General features: G+C 35.6%; 1 protein-coding gene across 14 annotated transcripts in view; it reads right to left on the minus strand.

Moving 5' to 3' along the window:
• Window positions 1-24,927, minus strand: part of CEP128 (centrosomal protein 128) — a 393,611-nt gene that overhangs the window by 206,630 nt on the left and 162,054 nt on the right. For all 14 annotated transcript variants that reach the window (XM_064571430.1, XM_064571438.1, XM_064571431.1 and 11 more), the window contains one exon: window positions 17,234-17,426. In XM_064571430.1, the coding sequence (XP_064427500.1) occupies window positions 17,234-17,426 (193 nt within the window). The remainder of the gene's footprint in view (window positions 1-17,233; window positions 17,427-24,927) is intronic.

The raw sequence follows: 24,927 nt of genomic DNA on the forward strand, positions 1-24,927 counted from the left end.
AACCAACCAGAGTCACTCCATCAACAACTTCTCCCTTCTGTAGAACATACACCCACAACTATATAATCCTTTTCATAGCTTTCTATATAAATGTTTGTGTAAATACTTATCTGAATTAGAATTTTCGATTGTGTTAAAGAGTATGTCTCTGTCGCATATGGAACACAATGGAACACCACATACTCCAAAGACACTAAAAGGCAGTCACTGAAAATGAGGCATTTTTGGCCTTTCTTATAGCCTGCCTGAGCAAGACAAGTACTTCCATTAGCATGAATTGAACTGAAGGAGAAAAATATAAACTATACAGCCAAATGTGCGTTATATAGCAATGGATCTCATTTAATACTTCTACCCAGGTAATAATAAGAATAAATGGATATTTCAAAGAGAAGGCGTTAAAAAAAAAAAAAAAGTAAGCATAGTTAGTGACTAAATCCCAATTTCTTACAAAATGGACTTTGGAATTGAGATACTGAAAAGGTGAGTAAAATATTTGAGAACCAGAAATGTAAAAGGAGGGAGACCTTTCAAGGTGCTCCGGGAGGTAAACTAATCTGAAGAAAGACTACAAGAAAAAAAAAAAATTGCAAATGAAAAATAAACTAGAAATTTAGATGGAGGTTCTAGGAGCTAGAACTGTGGAAAACTAGTAAGATGCTTCATCACCTGGACGTGATTATGGAGGCGTGGAGACTGAAGGACCACTACAATACCATCATGACAGAGTGCAGATTGGTTTACATGGCGCTGTACAGCTGAGACCCAACAACATTTAAGTCTTGTCTAATACTGACCTTCCAGCAAGACTTACACAAAAATAAGGTTATAATGTGATGTGGGGGTGCGGGATGTTTGTAAAGAACTTAAATAGTAGGGTATATCACTTTAACATGGAATAAAGATCAATTTACAGTAAAGTAAAAAAAAAAAATCAATCAATAAAAAAGCTTTGCGTGCTGAAGCCTCGGGAGGAAATACAGATGTCCATGTCAGCTCCTTGCAGATGTCTGAGCCAGCGACACAAAGGCAGAGAGAACAAATCCTAAAGTACCCTCTGCCAGAAAGTACATTTTGAATGTTTCTTCCACAGATTCAAAAAAAAAAAAAAAAAAAAGAGGAAAAAAGAGTACAGGTTCACATGTCTATTGGAACTTTGTAAAAAGCATTAGAACTGAAATCAAACCCAAAGGGCAGGAAGACATTTCAAATTCTTATTAACGCTTATTTTTAAGGTATTTAAATCAAATCCTTTTTATTCTTTCTTAATAGTTGATTAGATTTTTTCTCTTCCCGGATTAAAAGAAGGGGAAAAAAAAGTGATAATTCTTAGATTGAAATAGAAAATTAGAATAAACACACATGCAGATATGAACACTGTAGAAGAGTATATAAACACAGTAGGTCAGAGTTTTTACCTTGATTTCTAAATAATGTAACCAAATATTAATTAGTTATATTTTCCCTCTTTTAACAGTTTATTTTTTCAGAACAACTTTTACATGAAGAATGTTTGGAAATCGGGCATTTCATTGAAATTGCATTTCCCTCTTTTCCCTTCATGAACCCCATTCTAATTAACATATTTAATAAATTATTATAAGAATTTATGTGTATAGAGAGTACCTGCAAAGTTGTATTACACATAGCAGCCATTTTCTCTTCCCTGTACTGTCCTAAAAAACTTTCTAACCTCACCATGAACAAAGATACAAATACTAAAGAAAACCCATTGGAGACTTCACTGATATGGAGGAACAAGAGACCGTGTTACTTAGATACATACCTCTGCAGAGTGTTCATATTAAATAACCAGAGCCATAAAGTGCCTGGAAAGCAAGAGCAGTCCTTATTTAAACGAGAGTTCACAATTTCGGTTCAAGAGGAATAAGAAAATTAACTCCTATATTTGTTCATAATCACTAGCACTTCATTGCAACTAAGTCATACTACACAGATGTCTCTCCCTCTGAAGATCTTTGAAGACAGGACTCCTTCCAACTGCCATAGATATTTTAGTTCTAGGAACCTCCTAGTTTCAACGTATTCTTACATCTTAGCTAAATCCTTCCAGCTGCAGTTTACATCTCTTTTCTCAAGATGAAAGTGCTTCTTTGTTAAGCTATGTTGAGTCATTCTCCATTCAGAACAGAAGAAGGTAGAGAGAGCTGTGAACCTGAGGGTAATTGCTAAAACACTGCCAGATGCAGCTGAGGTTCTTGTGGCAGATAGGACTGTGGGGGGGGGGGGGGGGGGAGGAAGAAACCGTAGATCACAAATTGGATATCCACCTGTCCTGACTCCAGTGAAATCTGAAAGCTTTGAAGAGAGCCAAATTTCTCATGACCACAAAAGCAGAAGTCAGAGGAGTTCTTGGAAACACTTGTTCCATGGAGCTCAAGCTACATAGAGATGAAAACTCACTGGTTGCTCTGAAAACTATCGTGCCCTTTAATCACTCTGAATTTTAAAACCACAACAGAAAGATGTGGTCTTGGGTAACTGATTAGGAAATAGATATCACATTCATGGTAGCCGCACACATAAGAAAAGGTTTGATATTAGTTTCTTGGTTATGGGAGAGAAAGGTCCTATACCATAATATTAGAATTAGTTTCATTAATTAACAACTAAACTAGTAGCCAAAAAGAGTGGAGGTTTTGACAGGGCAATTTTATTTCTAATATTCTTAACAAAAACTTGATCTCTTTACAACTTTAGAGAAAAGAGCCCAACAGAGTGGGGAAGGATGGGTTCTTTCCAATTTGCAAGGCCTACTGAGCTTGACTGAGTAGCACTGGTTCATTCTGATATGTGATATGACAGTAGAAACATATGATGGAGTTTCACAAAGATCTCTCCCATCTATAATTCACTGTCCCACCTTGTGAGAAGAAAACCTACCCTTCCCTCGCATCCCAGACTCAGCTGCCTGACTGTAAAATGGGATTCATAATTGCACAAGGTTGTTTTAAGGGTTAAATGAGAAAATACATATAAAAACCTGAATACAGCAAGCCCTCAAGAAATCGCTTCCTTCATTCCCCTAAAGGACATCTCAAAGACGCTGAGAGTGAATAGTTGAACATAAAGATTTAACATCACCTGCAGGAAAGGAACTGTGAAGAGCAATCTTTTCAAAGTGTGACATCATTAAGAAGTGAATTTTAAATACTAGAGTATAAGTTCAATAGTCTCAATAGGAAATCATATCTGGAATCTCTCACTGCTGATGTGATGAATTGTCATCAAATCTAGAAAGGAGAACATGTATGTCAAAGTCTTTCCAAATACTATCAGGGAAATAGGAGGAGGATTCTCTTACTGCCAATTATCCTAGTTTCAAAAGATTTAGTGAAGACAGCTAAGCTAATAAAGGACATCATCAGCATAGTTTGGGGGTAATTCTGAGTTGTTGTCTAATACCTCGTGTTTATTCCTGTGTCCTGAAGCAGAAGTAAGAATAAATCAATATTGATGTTTGTTTCCTTTTTGATTGGTAAAACAGACCTAAGTATCTAGAGTATATATTGTTGGGGGCATGATTTCTGATGACATACCATAATAAATGGGATAAAGAGGTAGGAAGCTAGATCTGTGTTATCCATTTATCTGTCCATCCATTCATCCATCCATCCATCTGCACACCTACCCAAACACCCAATAATTATGTTTATTTCCCGTTTAAATACAAAAACTGGTACAAGATGCAATGGGAAGACAAGGGTGTATAAATGAGATTAAAAATTAATATAAAGAAATACACATGTAGATACCCAGAATAAAAAGCTATAAATGTAAAATGTCATGTAATTGTATCCAAAAGTTTTAATAGTAATGGGGTGGTAAAAGGAAAAATGTCTGCTGGCAAGGGTTAATAACAAGGGTAGAGTTTTAGAAAGAGGGGAAAATGGGAGACTCCTAAAGGAGTTTGAACTTTTATTTGTTCGGCAGTGAGAAAGCCACTGAAGGTTTCTGAGCTGAGGGTCTCATGCTCAAAGCTGTGTTTAATGAAGATTCATTAGGCGGAACTGATTGGAACAGCAATTGTATGTGCACACACGTGTGTGTGTGTTCTCCAAAGAAACGCTACTGAATGGAGGTCAATTGCGGGGTGTGTTGCAAGTAATTTATTACAAAAATACAAAACCAAAGTTTGAGAATGATTTACTTTTTTGTATTGCTCCGAGCAATTTCAAGGTTATTTATAAAAGATGTCATCCTTACCAAATGCTTTATTAGAGAAATGGATGAAGGATGGCTTGGGCCCAGGGAATGGTGTGAACTTGAACACATCCACTGGAGTGTGTCTGCTTGGGAAAGTCCTCTGTCTTGGGAGCTCTGTCAGTCTCATAGGTAAAGACCAGTGAAACAGACTAAAGGTTAAGAAGGTCTTGCAAATAAGAAGCTTCTGCAATCCTTGGAGATGAAGTAATACAGAGCTAAGTAAGATAGAGGTCATCTAAGTGGAGGGAGGAGTAGATTCACAAGACACAACCAAGGAAAACTGTAAAGTCACTAGTTGCAGAGGACAAGTGAACGGGAGAAAGTAATCTTTCTTTCAAATCGTAAGTGTCAGAATAGGTTTTAAATGCTCTCAGGAAATCTTTCAAATTAATAAAATAAGAAAATTTTCCTTGGAGTTTCAAATTTCATAACCATAAGGCAATACAGGCTTTATATACAATATGTCGGCAGCCTCTATTTAAAAATATTTCCATTTTAAATATCATGACATGCATATGTTTATTCTCTGCAACCATATCTGGTATCTAAAGCATTCTGGATCCCAACTAACTCCACAATAAAGAATAATCAAACTTCAAATCTTAGTCAAGAATTCAAGGATAAATTAAAGTTTTATCTACCCAAAATATACCAGTCATCTGAACAGAGTCCACTGTAGGCACAGAGGTAATTTCATTAAGTCTACTATCTGTAAAACATTAGGTCAGTTAAAATCTTTGTGCTTGCATTCAATCTCCTTATGTCAATATGCTCCAGCCAAGTTCCTTCCCGCTTCAGCCCTTCACAAACACTGTTCCCTCTGCTGGGACAACACTGCCAACCGTCTGGACCTGACTAATGCCTACTCAGACTTAGGATCCCCATATGTGTCACGTTCTAAGGAAATCCTGTCCTCATCCCCTACTCTATAAAGTCAGATCCTCCATATGATATTATAGCACAGCCTGTATTCTTCTATCTGAGGCCAACTTCTCCACTAGGCACAGTAAGCACAGTGTCTCTGGCCAATGAAAATGTATTCATTTTATTATAAAGCTAGAAGAAAAAAATGAATAAAATAATTAATATATAATAATAAATCCAGCCTGGATTATATTCATCTTCATATCACCATAACCAAAAATTTCATTATTTCATGGAGGAAGGGGCCTGAAGGTTAGGTGCCTGGGGACTACAAAAGTCATAACGTGTCCCTAGTCATTTTCAAGAATTTCTACAAAGAAATAAGCCCCCAATCGTTATCTTTTGAAATCTGAATGATAATACCTACTTGGGGATTAACAAAATAATAAATTGTTTATAGCTATAGCACTTAATATCTGACACACAGCAATGCACGTTAGCTCTTATTACTATCTAAACAATAACTGGAGACATTGTTACATTGCTTATAGAAAGATGAATATAATATATTCCCCTTGAATTCAGTTTCCAGAATGTTTGTTTCTCATAGGAGTTTCCGTGCCCTCTTTAACTAGGATGATAAGAACCATGTGACCCAACAAGTATCCCTCTTAGATGTCAGAAAACTCAGAAGTAAATGAAGTATATTGATAAACTACAATAACTCCCTTCAGGTGCCAGGGACACTGTTTCTCTGCTCCGTATTTTTGTCTTGTGATTTTATTTTTTAATTTCCTTCTATGTACATGTTAATACTATACTTTAAGCCAAAGTGGAAGAACAATAAAATGTAAAGGTGGGAAGGGCTATAATAATGAACAAAGGCCTCCCAGCAGCCAAAGCCAGTAAGTATCTATATTTCATGTTCATTCACGACCCAATGTAATTTATTTGAATTTTCTTGCTATATTTAAGTGAAGAGGACCAAATACGTATAGACAGGTATAAGGAAATTATATTCATTTTGAAAATACCACATTTCACACATTTTAAGAACTGCCTCAGTGCATTTCAAAGTTAATTTTAGTAGACTGAAAGTAATATATGTATATTCCTAACTTTCTGACAAACATCCAAAGATGGACACATGTACCCAAAGAGGTTCAAGCAGGCTTGAGAATTACTTGATAGGCCGTGAATAAAGTGTCAGAAAAACTATAATAAATCTCTAATTTCATGATTTTATTGGTGTATTAGTTTATCATGTATCCTGCTAACCAATAAATCTAGTGCCTTAAAACAATGCAAATTCATTATGTAGATCAGAAGTCTGATATGGATCGCACTGGGCTAAAATCATGTCAGCAGAGGTGCATTCCTTTGTAGAGGTTCCAAGGAAGAATCCTTCTCCTTGCCTTTTCCAGCTTCTTAGAGGCCATCCATATTCCTTGGCTTATGGCCCTCCTCCTTCATCTTTAAGGCCATCAACAGTAAATTGAGTCTTTCTAACACTGAATCACTCTGACTTCCTTTTCTGCTTCGTCTTTCACTTTCAAGAACTCTTATGATTACACTGGGCCCAAACAAATAATCCAGGATAATCTCCCTTTCTCAAAACCGTTAATTTAACCACAACCACAAAATCTCTTTTGCTATGGAATGTAAGATATTAATGGGTTCTGGGAACTAGGACGTGGACATCTTTGAGAAGGTGGGTTTTTATTATTCTGCCTGCCACAATGGTAACTATTATGTATGCAACAAAATAGAAAAGATATAACACTTAAAAGATATAATGCTTAAAAGAACTCAAACACAGTAAGGATATGCTTTGAATTTAATAAAGCTATTTACTGACTTAAGAACTCATTCAAATCTATTTTAGCACATGTACTTCTATCTTACTCTTCTCCCTGAGTATGCTCATGATTCAAACTCAAGTAGACCACCTTTGTTGTACTATTAAACAGCAGAAAATAATGTAGATAATCTATCAGAGGATGAAACAAGAAAATCTAAGAACTCATTCATATCATATATTTAACATTTGTGGATTTTCCAAAATATAGTCCAGAATACACACACACACATCCAATAATTTAGAAGGGGAAAAATGTAAATTTTAAATATCTGAACTCTCCATCCAGTCAATACTTAACTATTACCAACTAAGCATATTACTGGAGATACTGAAAATGTTTGTCTCTAAAATTAAGTTTAGCCAATAAGAGCATAAGCTTTAGGCTCATTACATAAAGGGGCAGGTGGGCAGAGATATTTATAGCTAACTAAAAAATAATTAGCCAAACTTTCTGTTGCCAATTTACTAACAATGTGAATGTTGATTTCATATTCAATTGAAGTTGATACCTGCACAGATCTGTGGATCAGGAACTCCAGCATAACATTAATGTATTTAATTCTGGTCCTAGAAACATTCAACAAACAATGTCAATCCCCGTTGACCTACCTGGATTTCAAATCATAACATAAAACATAAAAGAAATAAAATTATTTTAAAAAAATAAAATTATCATAATGAAACATATATAAGCAAAAACACAGATGGAGATTAAAACAAAATTCTAGTTTGACTCAAATAGTGGACATAATTTAAAAAAAAAAAAACTATTTCTCAATTGGTTTTTGAAAATAATTATGAAGAAAACCCAAAAATAAAAGGGAGAAGATGTATAATTTCATATCAAACAAAAATGACAGTTTAATGAGTTTAAATAATTTCCTCAATCTATCAATCAAAATAGTATTTCATTATCTCTAATAATCAACATCACTGAACTTCTGAACTGGTGACAATGTAAAACAAGGTCCTAAACAGATTTTTTAAAATTAACCAAAATCCAAATAAATAAATTATATTATAATTAGAGGTCATCCCCTAAATTAATTTAATTACACTTCAGTATGAAATAGGAAAAAAAAATGGTTCTCTTGTTGTTAGACAACAATGACTAGTATTTATATAAATGCTATGATTGTCAAATACTCTTTCATATAGACGAAAAAAAAATGGCTTGATGTGGAACTAAGTAATAGATGAATGTGTGAGTGGGGGGAAAACTAAACCAATAAATAAAAAAATGTCATACATAAAATATAAACCATGCAACTCCATATCTAGTATAGGAAAGATGTCTTAGTCTGCAAGTCCCTCCCTTATTTCTGTCCCACAAATGAATTCTAAGAAATTATCCTCTGTTCAGCCATCTACCAACTGCAGAATTGGTACAGAGATTCAGATGAAGAACAAGGAAAAACAGAGAAATCAGCTGAAAGGACTTTCTCAGAACTCTAGGAATAGTGAAACCAAAGGAAAAGCTTTTTCTATGCAGCACCAAGCATAGAGTCAAACCAGGTAAATGAGAACCTATGAAAATGCAATGTTTTTAGAGTCAGTGCCTTGAACAACAGAGCAATTTTAGAAAACTGAGAAAAAACTGAGTCATATCTCTATTACATAGTAAAAATGCTCATCCTCAGAGACATTCTATATAGCCAGAATAATGAGGGTATAGTATACAAGCTTCATCACTAAGCTGGCTCTATGCCTTGGATAACCTTCACATAACAAGTGTTAACCTTTGGAAGCATCTTGCAAAAAATATAGTCATGAGAAACACTCTACAGTCTGTCTTAAAATGCACAAGACTTCTACTAAAACAGGTCTCTCAGGGTTGTGGACAAAGGGGAACCCTCTTACACTGTTGGTGGGAATGCAAGTTGGTACAGCCACTTTGGAAAACAGTGTGGAGATTCCTCAAAAATTTAAAAATAGAGCTACCCCATGACCCAGCAATTGCACTCCTGGGTATTTACCCCAAAGACACAGATGTAGTGAAAAGAAGGATCATATGCACCCCAATGTTCATAGCAGCAATGGCCACAATAGCCAAACTGTGGAAAGAGCTGAGATGCCCTTCAACAGATGAATGGATAAAGAAGATGTGGTCCATATATACAATGGAATATTACTTAGCCATCAGAAAAGATGAATACCCAACTTTTACATCAACATGGATGGGGCTGGAGGAGATTATGCTAAATGAAATAAGTCAAGCAGAGAAAGTCAATTATCATATGGTTTCACTTATTTGTGGAACATAAGGAATAACATGGAGGACATTAGGAGAAGGAAGGGAAAAATGGGCGGGGGGAATTGGAGGGGGAGATGAACCATGACAGACTATGGACCTGAGAAACAAACAGGGTTTTAGAGGGGGGGAGGAGGGGGGTTGGTTAGCCCGGTGATGGGTATTAAGGAGGGCACGTACTGCACGGAGCACTGGGTGTTATATGAAAACAATGGATCGTGGATCACTACATCAAAAACTAATGATGTGGGGTGCCTGGGTGGCTCAGTCGGCTAAGCGGCTGCCTTCAGCTCAGGTCAGGATCCCAGGGTCCTGGGATCGAGCCCCGCATCGGGCTCCCTGCTCGGCGGGAAGCCTGCTTCTCCCTCTCCCTCTGCCTGCCACTCTGCCTACTTGTGCTGTCTATCTCTCCGTCAATAAATAAATAAAATCTTAAAAAAAAAAAAAAACTAATGATGTATTGTATGGTGACTAACATAACATAATAAAATTAAAAAAAAAATAAATTAAAAAAAATAAAAAAAATTATATAAGTTGCAAACATCACTTTGCTTACATTTCATTGGGGGAAACTGAGTCACATGGCCACACCTAGCCACATGGAAGGCTAGGAAATAAGTAAAAAAAACAAACAAACAAAAAAAAAAAAACAGGTCTCTCAGACTTACATGGCAAACCCAGTAGCTACCTCTCATTCCTTCCGTCCTTTTCTCTAAGCAGGTATTGAGCATAGAAAAGGCAAAGATCAACTAAAGCCATCACAGATGTTAAGGAACAGTCAAAATAAAGAAATCACTACATAAATTATTGTGATAAGTGAAATTGCCAAAAATAGTAGTGTATTCAAAGAGCTAAAAAGGTAAGGAGGAAAAGCAAAACTCTTTTCCTTATTCTTTCCAAGATTCATTTTTCCACTGTTACTTTTGACCCCATCCATTCTCATACCTTCTGGGATCCTGCAATACCAATTAACCCTTCTTTTACCTGTTCAACCTCTCCCATTCTTGGATCCTTCTACTCAACATTTATAACCATGCTTAAGCTTGTTTATCATCAATAGCAAATAGGAAATTATAATCTAAAAGCTATAGTCATTTTACTATTAAGGACTGAAACTATTTTAGAAATACACGTAGTTTTAATACTGTTTACTTTTTTGGTATTCAGGTATTTTTAAATTTTTTTCAGATGTTATACTAGAGAGCTAATCAAATCATAGTACAAAATGGGGCTAGAATTACTACTCACAATGTTATAGCACCCCTAAATGAATCAGAAGGCTCTTAGAAAATATTGTCACGAAATGAATAAAAACATAAATGTTTTAAATATTTCTACTGTAAAATGTTATAGATAACTGAAATATTAGGAAAGACAAATATTGTTACCTAATCCCAGAGTGTCATAAACAAAATGTAAACCACTCTGATTAAATTACTTACTTCTGCCAAACATTTGCTGATTTGCCTTTTGGTTATGCAGAGCTTATTCTGGTTACATAGAGTACATTGTTTTTTGCTTTTCTGGGGTTTTTTTTGTGGGGTTTTTTGTTGGTTTGTTTGTTTGTTTTTGTTTTTGATGCACCTTTTCTCTACTGCCTACTTCTTGGCTAAGGCATAGTTCCTACCCGCCCCCCCTCCCCAAAAAAACGATCTGAGCAATTACTCTTCTGCTGCAAAAAATATTACCTTCTGAAGTGGCTGAAAAACTACTTCCCTTCTTCCACATTCTTTTAGTATTTTCCCTTTTATTCAGAAAGTAACTCCCTAACAAAGAGGCCTTGACAATGGCCTATTTCATCCTTGCATGTACATTCCCAATAAGTGATATATGACAGGAAGAGACAAATTAGGGAAGCCTGAATCTAGAGTGCATGCTGCTGAGAATTAACTACCTTTCTAGGCATTGTACCTATCATAGTATCAGGGTAGTAGGGAAGTAGGGATCTTGGGGAAGATCCCACCTAACCCAATAAAGACAAATGAATATAACAACTACTCAAAACTAGAAACTGGATAAGAAAATCAAATTTCATCTTTAAGGGAAAAGAATTTCAGAGGCCATGTCAATTTCTAATTACTCCAAGAAGAAAAATTATGTACACTAAATAGTCACAGTCACAACCAGAGAGTGCCTGGAAAGTAAGACAGGTCCCTTATTTAACTAAAGCTTTGTAATTTCAGTTTAAGGAAAATTATGTTAAGAAAATTACCTGCTATATTTGTTCATCATCATTAGCATTTCATATAGCAAGAATGAATTTAAATCATCCTATACAAATGCCCCTCCTTCTGAAGCTCTTTGAAAAAGGGAATCCTTTCAAATTCCACATAAATGTTAGTTTTTAGCATAATTTCAAAGTATTTTTACAGAGAAATACTGGCACATACAGGAGCAGTGGCTTATCAGAATATTAAGAAGGTAGACAGCAGTTGGTTTATTAAGAAATTATTAAAAATGACTACCTACACAAGTGGAAATATACCTAACAACTCCCAGCTGCAGTTTACATCTCTTTACTCTGGTCTTTGTTACCATTCATAACAGTGATGAATTCCTAAGTCAATAATTACTGAAATTCTAAGAGGGCCATTACATTAACTTCTAATTAGAGTCCCTCTCCTTTTTGAACACTCCAGGCCAAACCTACATGCCTAGAATAGCCCAGGAAGCATAGACAATTCAGATAAACAAATCTGGCAGCACTCACTGATAAACTGCTTGTACATGGGTTTCAGTTAACATGGCACATGTTAGTTAATATGACATTAAATCAAACTATATTAATGCAGAGAATGGCAACTGCAATGAATAGAAAGTTTCTTTGTCATATTTCTCTTATAAATAAGTTAACCTTGTTCTAACAGGTAAGTTTCTAAGATGGTGAAAGGAATCAAATACAAATTTCTACAACAATTCATTTTGATGTTTCAGAAATATATAAATTTAACCATCAGTCTTGCTGCCTGTCACCTCTCCTATATATATACCATTGTAAACAAATGCTAAAGTACCCAAGAAGAGATCACTATGCAGATAAATCCTGCAAAGAATCTTTCTTCCTCTTCTCTCTTATAGAAATCCTGTTACATTCTTCAAGGTCTAAATCAAAGAACATGCCCTACAAATAACCTCCCCATATGGGCCTCTACCCAAGTAATCAATACTCCCATTTTCACCAGAATATGTTGCTTGTATTTCTAGTAACATATTTATTTCACCCTACCTCCTAATAAATATGTTTATATGTCTCCAACTGTAACAGCCTTTGCTTAGTTTTCATTATTCATATTAAGTCCACACTATTTCTGAATCACAGACACTCCTAATACATCTTACATACATAAGGCAAGAGACTACCATATCATTTCTTTGTTAACAAAAACTTTTTTTCATTTATGACTTTAAGGAATAGGTAAAAAATAGGATCCCTCTTTCTCTGCCATCAAATCAGCCCCTACTTCCCAACTTCCTTATTTCTCCCAGTGGCAAAACCACTGAGAACTTAGATTCTCCTATATGTGTTCTATCACCTACACTGCCCCATCTTGCACTAATTCCTCCGTAATACCTTTTGCATTTGTTGCCACTACCCATACCCAACTTCTTTTGCTTTTATTGAGACTATTACAATAGGCTCCTAGTAGACACATTTACACAATCAATACTAACTAAAATAGATCTAATAACAGCCTCAAAATATATAAAGCTAAAAAAAAAAATGACACATATGTACACAATCAAAGTAAATAGCTGGATATTGTAACCGTCTTCTATCAGTTATTGATAGAAGTAGACAAAATCAGTAGGGATACAGAAATCACCAGGGACAGAAAACATTATGAAAGAATTTGACATAACTGATATTTATAAAATATTTCATAATAAAATCATAACATAACTTGCTTTAAAGTACACATGGAAAATTCACTAGGACAGATCACATTTGGGGCCATAAAACAAGTCCTGGTAAATTTCAAAGGATCGAAAATATGGAGAGTATATTCTATGACCACAGGGTATTAAGTTAGAAATCAGTAATAAAATATGCAGAAAACTCTCCACATAATTGGAAACTAAGTAGTATTCTTCTAAAATACCCACAGGTCAAAGAAGAAATCACAAGGGAAATATTTTCTCATTCAAACTAAATGATAATGAAAACATGACACTGAAACATTTGTGGAATACATTTCAAGTATTGCTAAGATAGAAATTTAGAACTTTAATGACAATATTAAGAAAGTTATTAAAATAAGGCTTCTGACTTAAGAATCCAGAGAAAAAAGCAAATGATACACAAAGTAAATAAAAGAAGGGTAATTAAAAAGTAGAGATCAACATTAAAAAGACAAATAGAAAAACAATTAAATTCAAAGGTTGTTTCTTTGAAAATATTAATAAAATTAAAACCCTCAACAAGACTTATAAAGGATAAAAGAAAATTACCAATATTAGGAATATAATAGGAAGCATCAGTACAGATCTTACAGAAATTAAAAGAATTTAAAAGGGGATATTATGAGAAATTTTAAGTCAACAAATTTGACAATTTAGATGAAATGAGCAAATATGTTGAAAGGCACAATTAATAAAACTGACTCAAGAAGAAGGAGAAATTCAGGGCGCCTGGGTGGCTCAGTTGGTTAAGCGACTGCCTTCAGCTCAGGTCATGATCCTGGAGTCCCAGGATCGAGTCCCACGTCGGACTCCCTTGCTCAGCGGGGAGTCTGCTTCTCCCTCTGACCCTCCCCCCTCTCATGTGCTCTCTCTCTGTCATTGTCTCTCTCAAATAAATAAATAAAATCTTTTTAAAAAGAAGGAGAAATTCTGAATAGCCATATAGCTATTAAGAATTTGAGTTTGAAATTTACTTTTTTTTTTTTAAGATTTTATTTATTTATTTGACAGAGAGACACAGCGAGAGCAGGAACACAAGCAGGGGGAGTGGGAGAGGGAGAAGCAGGCTTCCCGCAGAGCAGGGAGCCCGATGTGGGACTCGATCCCAGGACCCTGGGATCATGACGTGAGCCGAAGGCAGACACTTAACGACTGAGCCACCCAGGCGCCCCTTGAGTTTGAAATTTAAAGCCTTACCCAAAAAACTACAGGCCCAGGAAGCTTCATTCATGAATTCTATCATGCACTTAAAAGAAATAATACACACTTTATATAAATGTTTCCAAAAGTAAAAGGGAAACATAACTTATTTTAAGAGGTCACTGTTATATTAACATTCAAATCAGATAAAGACATTACAAGAAGCTACAGAACAATATTCCTCATGAACACAGATGCAAAAAATCTTAACTATTACTAAATCAAATCCAGCCATATGTAAATGGGAAAATACATTTTGACAAAGTAGAGTTGATCCCAGGAATATAAGGTTAGTTTAATATGTACTGGAGGTCCCATCCAGTTAAGACAAAGAAAGAAAAAAAGAAAGAAAGAAAAAAGAAAAAAACCCACCAGGAGAAGCAAAAACTGTCTTTATTTGTAGATGAAATGATTATGTATAAAGAAAACCCGAAGTGCTAAGAAATCAAAAACAATGATGACAAAAACAAACAGCTACTACAACTAATAAATGAGCTTAACACAGTTAAAGAATATAAGGTTAATACACACAAAAAAATCAATTATATTTCTATATACTAGAAAAGAATGTCAGAAATTCAAGTTTTTAAAATATCATTTAATGTAACACCATAAATCAGAAAAAATTAGGAATAAATCTGAAAAAAATGTTTAAGGCCTGTCTGCTGAAAAGTACAAAATATCCATGAAAAAAAGTTAAAAACCTAAATAAATGTATAGATATACCATGTTCATGGATTGGAATATTCAATATCAAGATACCCATTCTTAAATGTTACATTTAACAGTCTTACTAAAACACTAGTAGATTCTTTTAAAGATTATTTATTTATTTGAGAGAGAGAGACAGGGAGAGAGGGAACACAAGCAGGGGAAGAGGAAGAGGGAGAAGCAGGCTTCCCGCAGAGCAGGGAGCCCGAAGCAGGGCTCCATCCCAGGAGCCTGGGATCATGACCTGCGCTGAAGGCAGACTCTTAAGACTGAGCGACCCAGGTGCCCCAAAACACTAGTAGAGTCTTTAAAAAAACAAAACAAAACTGACAAGCTGATTCTAACATGCATAAAGGAATTCAAGTGCTCTGTGGATACAAAATAAGCAATAAATTTTTATTAAATTTGCATAGTAGAAATAAAAGAATCACCTTGAGAAATTATAACCTTTGTAACTTATCTTCTGAGGCTTTTATGAAAAAGCTGGGCATTTAAACATAATTATTTCAGTGCACAAATATTTGATTCTTTCCTTTTGGATTTGTCCCCCTAAGGGTTATAGGTATTTATAATATACTATTGCATTAATCCTTATACAAAAAAAAAGAATTTACTGGGTGATAATATTTACTAAAAGAAAAACCAGGTTGCAATCTAGTGTTTGTAAATAGTCTATAACATGTACAGAGATCATACAATGTTTTAATCTATAAAGTTCATAATTAGATTCTATTGTACTGTCCTTAAAAATATATAAATGTATTTATATCTATCTATATCTATCTATTATCTATCTATCTATCTATATTGGCATCCTCTGACTTTTCCTACTAGCACATTTTTCAATTGCACTATAGCAGCAGTTTGCAATGGATGGTTTGGGGATCATCCAAGACCTCTTATTAATAATATGAAGATATTACTTGCCTCTTTCACACTCAAGTTCTCATAAATACAGTTCAGTTTTTCCAGAGCTTAGACATGGAATATAACAACAGAATACAGATGCAAACACAAAAATGCAGCTGTCTTCTTTTAAGACAGCAATGAAAGAGATTTACAAAAGTGCAAAACAATGCCATCATCAATATTTTTGTATTGAAAGTAGTTAAAGGTCATTAATTTTTATGTTAATAATGTAATATGTTTATAATTATTATTTTAAAGGAATGAATATTTTTAAATGCTCAGATTTAATTTTTAATACGGTAGATATTAATGCATATAACATACATTGATTAAAGCTCTTTGAGTTCTCAAAAATGTTACAAATGTAAAGTGGTCCTGATACCAAAAAAAAAAAACTGAGAATCACTGCATATAGCAAAAATAATTTTTAATTGGTACCTGTAGAAGGAATAATCCTGATAACTAAAATGAAAAACCAAAAAAATTTTTAGGTAGCTATCATATGTTGATGTTTTGTTTTTCTTAGTGGGACACTATATTAAGCCTCTTTCTGGTTCTTAAATTAATAAAGTTCACCAATAAAGAAAAGACCTAAGGCCAACACAAGAAACACAGGATTTCCATACATAATGCTGTTTTTCTTCTTCCCATCATGATGTTTCCCTAGTAGAACCAAAAAGAAAAGCAGTTTTCCAAAGTTCTTGTCTAACTTTTAAAGTACTGCCTACATATTTAACATATTAATCCCTGCCCCCTGCTCTCCCATACTCCTCTTACTCTACTGTTTGCACAATTGTGCTTATAATTTTCTAATATATTAAACAATTTACCTATGCATTATATTTATTTTCTGTCACTCCACTCTATACAATGTAAGATAAATAAGAGGATTTTTTTTTTTTTGCTTTATTCATGATGTAGCCTCAGCACTTTTAATAGTGCCCAAGACAAAATAGGCACAGAGTAAATATTTATTGAATAAATTAATGAATATTCTCCTGAAGTAAAATATAAACTTCAGCATTTTATCAGGGAAGCACAAACATCTGAACACATTAATACTTGCAAATGGCAACAGACACAGTGCTATCTACCCAGGAGAGATGCACAAGCTGAAGGAAAAACTCTCAGGGCAAACAGTTTTCTCTTCTGGACCCAGAAATGAAGAAAGATAGGGAGATGAGAGACAGGAAAGGAGAGGGATTCAGAAATAATCCAAAGTAGAGACAAGAGAAATAGGTTTTTCTTTCAAATCCTAGGATTCCATAAATACAAACAAAGAAAAATAAGAGTACAAAGAGTTAACACACCTCTTTTCTCCTGGTGTATTTCTTCCAGAAGCTGCTCTTGTCTTTCTATCTGTTCAAAGAGACACTGGAGCTCAGATTCCTTGTTTTCCATCATGTTCCTCAGCTGTTGTCTGCACAGTATCAGCTGGTGCCGCAGATTTTTTTCTCGGTTTTCTCTCTCTTTCAGTTCCTCACAGAGCCACTGAAGTTTAGTCTAAAAAAGACATTTATATATCTTGTTTTTTAAAAATCTAGAAAACAGGGGCGCCTGGGTGGCTCAGTTGGTTAAGCGACTGCCTTCGGCTCAGGTCATGATCCTGGAGTCCTGGGATCGAGTCCCGCATCTGGCTCCCTGCTCAGCAGGGAGTCTGCTTCTCCCTCAGACCCTCCCCGCTCTCATGCTCTCTCTCATTCTCTCTAATAAAATCTTTTAAAAAAATAAAAATAAATAAATAAAATAAATAAAAATCTAGAAAACAGTAACATTTCAAAACATGAGGGAAAAGTCAAGATAAGCTGAACAAATATAAACAATAACAAATTTAAGCAAAATAAAAAAGTACCCATAATATTTTAATTTGATAATGATTTATATTAGTTAAAAGTTGGTACAGAAATTAAGCCATGATTTTCTTGGATTTTTATAAAATATTTGATATTCTCTATCATCTTTGGAAAGGCAATACTATGGAAAAGTTTGGCCTACTGAACTTGCAATCATAATACAATTAGCTCCCTAATGTGATATATAAGGCAGTCTAGTACATTTTTAAGCATTTTTAAAGTAAAAAGTACCCCAGAATAGAACACTACAGACTTGTCACAAAAGGGAGTTTGAATTCAGAGATTTTTTTCTTCAAAAAAAAGACATCAAAAAGAATGAAATCTTGTTGGGGCGCCTGCGTGGCTCAGTCGGTTGGGCGCCTGCCTTCGGCTCAGGTCATGATTCCAGGGTCCTGGGATCGAGCCCCGCATCGGGCTCCCTGCTCGGCAGGAAGCCTGCTTCTCCCTCTCCCACTCCCCCTGCTTGTGTTCCCTCTCTAGCTCTCTCTCTCTCTGTCAAATAAATAAATAAAATCTTTAAAAAAAAAAAAAAAAAGAATGAAATCTTGCCATTTGCAATGATGTGGATGGAACTAAAGGGTATTATGCTAAGCAAAATAAATCAGTCAGAGAAAGACAAATACCATATGATTTCACTCATATGTGGAATTCAAGAAACAAAACAGTTGAACATAAGGAAAGGGAAGGAAAAATAAGATGAAAATAGAGAGAGGCAAACTATAAGAGATGCTGAACTCTAGGAAACAAACTGAGGATTGCTGGAGGGGAGGTGGGTGTAGGGATGGGGTAACTGGGTGATGTTAACTACAGTGAATTTAAATAAAGAATTTTAAAATAAAAAATAATAATAATTTTTTTTAAAAAAAAGGATAAAATTCCTAGGTTTGGTTCCTAAAAATGCATATCCCCAAGGGTCCAGCTAATCATGTAGAGATATTCTATGTAGTATGAGGGAGATAAAGTCAGTTTTTGCCCACATTTAAAAGACTAGGAAATTTAATTGAAGCAACTCTTTTTCACAGACTCTAACCTCACCATCTTTATTATTTAGATATTTAAATCAGGGATGAGGAAAAAAAAAAAAATCTTTCACCTTCACTAGAACAGGATTTCAGTCAGCTCTTAGGAACCTTCCCAAGTGAGGCTACCCTTCAAATTCTAGTTGATTTTAAATAATCTAAAACAGTTTTTATTTCGGTAAGAAGCAAAATAATGGAAGCAGTGGACCAAACAGGAAAATTAGGTTAAGCTAAGGGATAATTTCCCTGAATAGCGTTCATCAGTAAGCAAGAAAGTTCTAGGCCTCCAGAAATCAAAGAGGTTCTCAGAATATGCCACAGTATATTAAAACTGGCTGTGATACTTCAGCCTATGATAAAGTGGGACTGGGATGTGGACCCTAAACTGGGGGCTCCCCACAAAAATCAGCTTTCAAACACCCCCAGAACTGACCTCTGGTCAGAAGGTCTGTCTAGCAGACAGTATCTCTGGGACATAGAACAGATATCATCACTAGTCAAATTGTGGAAAAATTATACCCTAATATTGTAAGGCAAACAATGTATAGTATGTGAATGTGTTAAGTGAAGGGAAATCATGCTTGTAAAGGCAAAACCTAGATCACATTTATTATAAATGCTCATCAAAAACAAAGCGGGGACTGCACAGAAGTTCCACTTCCAGAATGAGGGCAAGAGTTCTGTGAAGCTGCTCTTACATGAAAATGTTAGGTAGGAACACACCCTGTGTGACCAAAGCTCCACTTCACAGTCCACAAGGGTATTGTCAAGAAGACAGAGCTCCCTCTTTCCCCAGTTCACAGTCAAGTTATATGGTATTGTGGCACAATAAGAAAGATATTTGGTCTTTGTCCCTAATTCTTGGCACAGAGCTTCTAAATCCTTGGAATTTACAGCATAAGAATGTCCTTTGTTATTCATAACAAGCTCTTGGATCCAATCAGAGTTCATGCTAATGAGGTTGTTTAGGGTGGGGTCACTGGATAGCCTCAGGATGGGACTGGTGATGAGGGATTTGGAACTTCCAGCCCTACCCTTCAACCTCTAGAAAGTGGGATTACAGGGTCCACTGGAGCTTAAATTCTATAAAAACTCTTGAACAATGAGATTTGATTAGTTTCCATGTCAGTGAACACATCACTGGAGTGCCAGGAGTATGAAATACCCCCAAACTCTATGCAGACTCTTTGGGACCTTACCCTATATAACCTCTTCATCTGGCTGCTTCTTTCTATTCTTCATAAATAAACTGGTAATAGTAAGTAAAGTACTTCCCTTCGATCTGTGAGCCATTACAACAAATTATTAAACCTGAGGAGAGAGCAATGGGAACCCCTAATTTGTAGCCATGTCAGATGGAAGTTAGGTAACCTGGGGACCCATTACTTATGATTGGCATCTGAATTGAGTGCAGATGGGACTGAGCCCTTAATCTGTGGTATCTACTAACTAGGTAGTTTGTGTCAGAGCTGAAATAAATTGTAGGACACCCAGTTGGGTGTCTGCAGAGAACTGGAGAAATTATCTCATGTGGAAAACTCACACAGTTGGAGTAAGAAGTGCTGTGAGTAGAAACAGAACATAATAGTAGGTATTGCACTGGAAGGGCAGACCACTAGGATTTTTCATTTTCACAACTCTGATCTGCGTAGGCTGAAGTCCTGGCAAGTGCAGTGGAGATCACTAGGGATTCCCTCCTCCACCAACCCCTCGCTGACAGGGTGGTCACTCTACCTCAAACACAGCAGCCTGAGAACACTGGGGCCCAAAATGCCACCTCCACAGATGTCTTTTAAGAATTAGAGCAAAAGCTGGGACGCCTGGGTGGCTCAGTCGTTAAGGGTCTGCCTTTGGCTCAGGTCATGATCCCAGGGTCCTGGGATCGAGTCCCACATCGGGCTCCTTGCTCAGTGAGGAGCCTGCTTCTCCCTCTCCCTCTGCTCCCCCTGCTTGTGCTCTCTCTCTCTGACAAATAAATAAATAAAAATCTTAAAAAAAAAAAAAGAATTAGAGCAAAAGCCACGTGATCATATCAAAAGGTTCAGAAAAAGTGTATGATGAAATTCAGCACCTATTCACAATAAAGTCATTCAACAAACTAAGAATAGAGGGAACTTTCTCAACCTGATAAAACATATCTATGAACAACCCATAACTATTATGACACTTAATGGTTAAAGACTGAATGCTTTCTCCCTAAGATCAGAAACAAGAAAAGAATGTCTCCTCTCACCACTTCTAACATTGTATTAGGATGTCCTGGAAGGGCAATTATACAGGAAAATATCAATATACATAAATTATTTGTATTTCTATACACTTGAATGATCAACCCAAAAATAAAGTTAAAAAGACAATCATGTTATAATATCAAAAGAATACTTAATAAAACATACTTTTTTAAAGAAGTGTAAAACTTACACTCTGAAAACTATAAAACACGGTTGAAAAAATTAAAGAAGACCTAAATAAATGAGAAGCTGATCCATATGTACATATATCAGAAGACTTAATACCTTTAAGATAGAAACAGTCCCCAAACTGATCTACAGATTCAATGAAACTGCTATCAAAATCCCCGCTGGCATCTTTGGAGAAATTGACAAGGTGATCTTAAATTTCATATGGATATTTGAGGGACCCAGAATAGCCAAAAACAGGTGTTGAAAAAGAACAAAGGTGGAGGAGTCACACCTAACTGATTTCAAAGCTGACTAGAAAGCTGTAGTAATCAAGACAGTGTGATACTGGCATCAGGATAGACATAGATCAATGGAATTAAATTGAGAGTCCAGAAATAAACCCATACATACATGGTCAACTGATTTTCAACAAGGCTTCCAAAATAATTTGATGAAGAAAGATTAGTCTTTTCAGCGAACAGTTCTGGGACAACTGAATATCCACATAAAAAGTATGGAACCGGACCCATACTTCATACCATATATGAAAATTAACTCAAAATGGATCAAAGACCTAAATGTAAGAACTAAAAATAGCAAATTCCTAAAAGAAAGCACAGGCACAAGTCTTAGTAACCTTGGTTTGGCAATGATTTCATAGATACGACACCAAAAACACAAGCAACCAAAGAAAAAAAGCTGATAAACTGGACTTTACCAAAATTAAAAACGGGCTTCAAAGATTACGATCAACACAGTGAAAAGACAACCCACTGAACAGGAGAAAATATTTATAGATCATATATCTGAGAAAGAACTATTTAAGATACATAAAGAACTCAGTAATAAAAAAAATAATGAATTGAGCAAGGGACATTTCTTCAAAGATACACAAATAGCCAATAATCACATGAAACGATGCTCAATATCATTAACCATCACAGAAATGCAAATCAAAACCACAATGAGATTCCCTTTCACACTCAGGCGGATAGCTAGAATCAAAAAGACAGATGATAACAACTGTTGGTGTGTGTGGAGGAATTAGAATTCTTATATAATGGTGGTAGGAGTGTACCATGGTACAGCCACTTGGAAAACAATCTGGCCATTCTTCAAAAGGTTAGACATAGTTCCCATATAACCCAGGATTCTACTCTTAAGTACATATTTAAGAGAAATGAAAACATATGTTCATGAAAAACTTGAACTCAAATGTTCATATCAGCATTATTCATGAGATCCAAGAAATGGAAATAACCCAAAGGAACATCAACTGATAAATGGATGAATAAAATGTGGTAAATCCATACAATGGACTATTATTTAGCAAGGAAGTGAAGTACTGATACATGCTACAATACAGATGAACCTTGGAAACATTCTGCTGAATGAAAGAAGTCATTCATAAAGGACCACATATTGTATGATTCCATTTATAGGAAATGTCCAGAACTGGCAAATCTATAAAGATAGAAAGCAGATTACTTGTTGACTAGGGTTGTGGGCAGGGATGAGTGGAATGGACAGATTTAGGAGGTGATGGCTAAAGGGTCCATGTCTTCTTTTTGGGGTGATAAAATGTTCTAAAATTCATTGTGGTTATGGCTTCACTCTTCTGTGAATATACTAAAAACTATTGAATGGTACACTCTAAATAGGTGAATTGTATGGTATGTGAATTATCTCTCAATTCAGCCGTTATTTGACAAAAAACAAAAAACAAAAGAGGGGACAGGAAAACAAAGCTAAAATTATACCTCCTTGCAGAGATGAAACCTGGCTTTATTACCTGTTACATAATTTATAGGCCCCTGTCTTATCTGAATGTCACTAGGCAAATACAGAAGTCCCCAACTTAAACTGAGCTGTGGACTTCCAATTATGATTGCAAAAATTTAATGAAGGCTGCTTCATTTCCCAATATCCACTTTAAAATACCCATGCAAATACAAAGAGATAAAAAGCTTCCTTAGGACAGGAAACCAGGAAACTTAGTCAACTCTTTGCCATATAAAAGGAGCACACCCTACTAAAACTTTTCTCTCAGTAAAGCACTGAGGCAGAATATAGGGTCGACGGTGAGGGTGAGTGATATACCACCATCCCCATCTAACCACAGTATGAAAGAGACACAAGAAAGGGAATTGGACTGTTCTTTAGAAAGCTTGCTCTTTGTATAGAGTGAAGCCCACATTGGAGGCTAGAACTCAATAGACTGTTAGCAATATTCGAAACAAGAGAAAATGGTAAGGAATGTGTGTGTGTGTGTGTGTATTTGAGATTTAAATGTTAGGGATAAAGGAGAGAAAGGAATCAGTACTGATGTTCAAGTTTCTAGCTTAAGAAAGTGTGAGAGAGGAAAACTAGAAGCAAAGATTTAGGGGTTAAAAAGTTAACATCAGATTGCAATAAGCTGAAGTTGTTATGGCCAAGACACAAAAGTGTGAATGACTGGCTGGATATATAGATCTAAAGCTTGAGAGATATGGACGAGAGATACAGACTGAAGAATTAACAACATGGAGGACATTCAAGGCAAAGGAACAAATAAAACAGCCCACGGAATGTCTATAAAGTAAAGAGAGGAGAGTTTCAAAGAGATGAACAGAAGAGAAACCTAAAAATAAAGCTAAGAAGAAGAAATTGGAAAGGCACAAGGAAAATCTAAGAGTCTGGGTTGACAGAATCCCAAAGAAAGAAAATAAAAATACTACAAGAAGATGGATATGCTTAAAGTGTCAGAGACTTCCAAGAAGAAGGGGCCAGTACATTTGGCAATTTAAAAAACACACATCTATGTCAAAAACAACTGCAGCCCAACCCACCAAACCAAAACAGGACTGAAAAGATGAACACCAAACTGTTAATGATGATTATGCCTACTACGGAGAGAGGTACAAACAGGGAAATGAGGGTAGATACTCTACTCTCCACACTTCTATATTGTTAAAATCTTGAAAATGAGAGAATATGTTCAGTGCATGATGTAATAAAAATTATTCTAGACAATTTAATCATTTTAGATACAAGTCAGTAGGAAAATGATTCTAAAACATTACCACTTAAGTCATTCATTTACTGCTAGTAACTAGCCAAAATAAGGGGAGGTCTATGCTATTGCTGCCTGCCTCTGTGTGAAAACGACAATCTGAATCTACAGATTGCACCTTTTGTTCACCTCCCCAAACTTAACCAGTTACTCAAGAAAAATAAATAAACCGGGCGCCTGGGTGGCTCAGTTGGTTGAGCGACTGCCTTCGGCTCAGGTCATGATCCCGGAGTCCCGGGATCGAGTCCTGCATCGGGCTACCTGCTTGGCAGGGAGTCTGCTTCTCCCTCTCCCGCTCCCCCATCTTGTGCTCTTTGTCTCTCTCACTCTCTCTCTCAAATAAATAAAATCTTTAAAAAAAAAAAAAAGAAAAAGAAAAAGAAATAAACCAAAAAGCCCTAGTAATTTTCATATTATTATTGGCATGATAAAAGGTAAAGGTTAGATATACAGTTTCTGGAAAAGATATATTTTCAACCAAGTCTTTTTGCCGCTTATTTGGCGCCTTAAACACGTACACCTCTTTATCTTTGTATATTAAAGAATTTGATATACTAAATCCTCAAGATTGTGTTTAAGAATTTTAAATTATTCTTCAATTTAAAGCACCTTGGGAATGGATGTGTGTTCACATTTGTATGTGAGCACACACACTACAATTAATACAGCGTTCTGCAC

Source organism: Mirounga angustirostris, unplaced genomic scaffold (assembly GCF_029215605.1).
Source record: "Mirounga angustirostris isolate CCGP_5_RB_7025 unplaced genomic scaffold, mMirAng1.0.hap1 SCAF_9, whole genome shotgun sequence".
NCBI classification, from domain to species: domain Eukaryota; kingdom Metazoa; phylum Chordata; class Mammalia; order Carnivora; family Phocidae; genus Mirounga; species Mirounga angustirostris.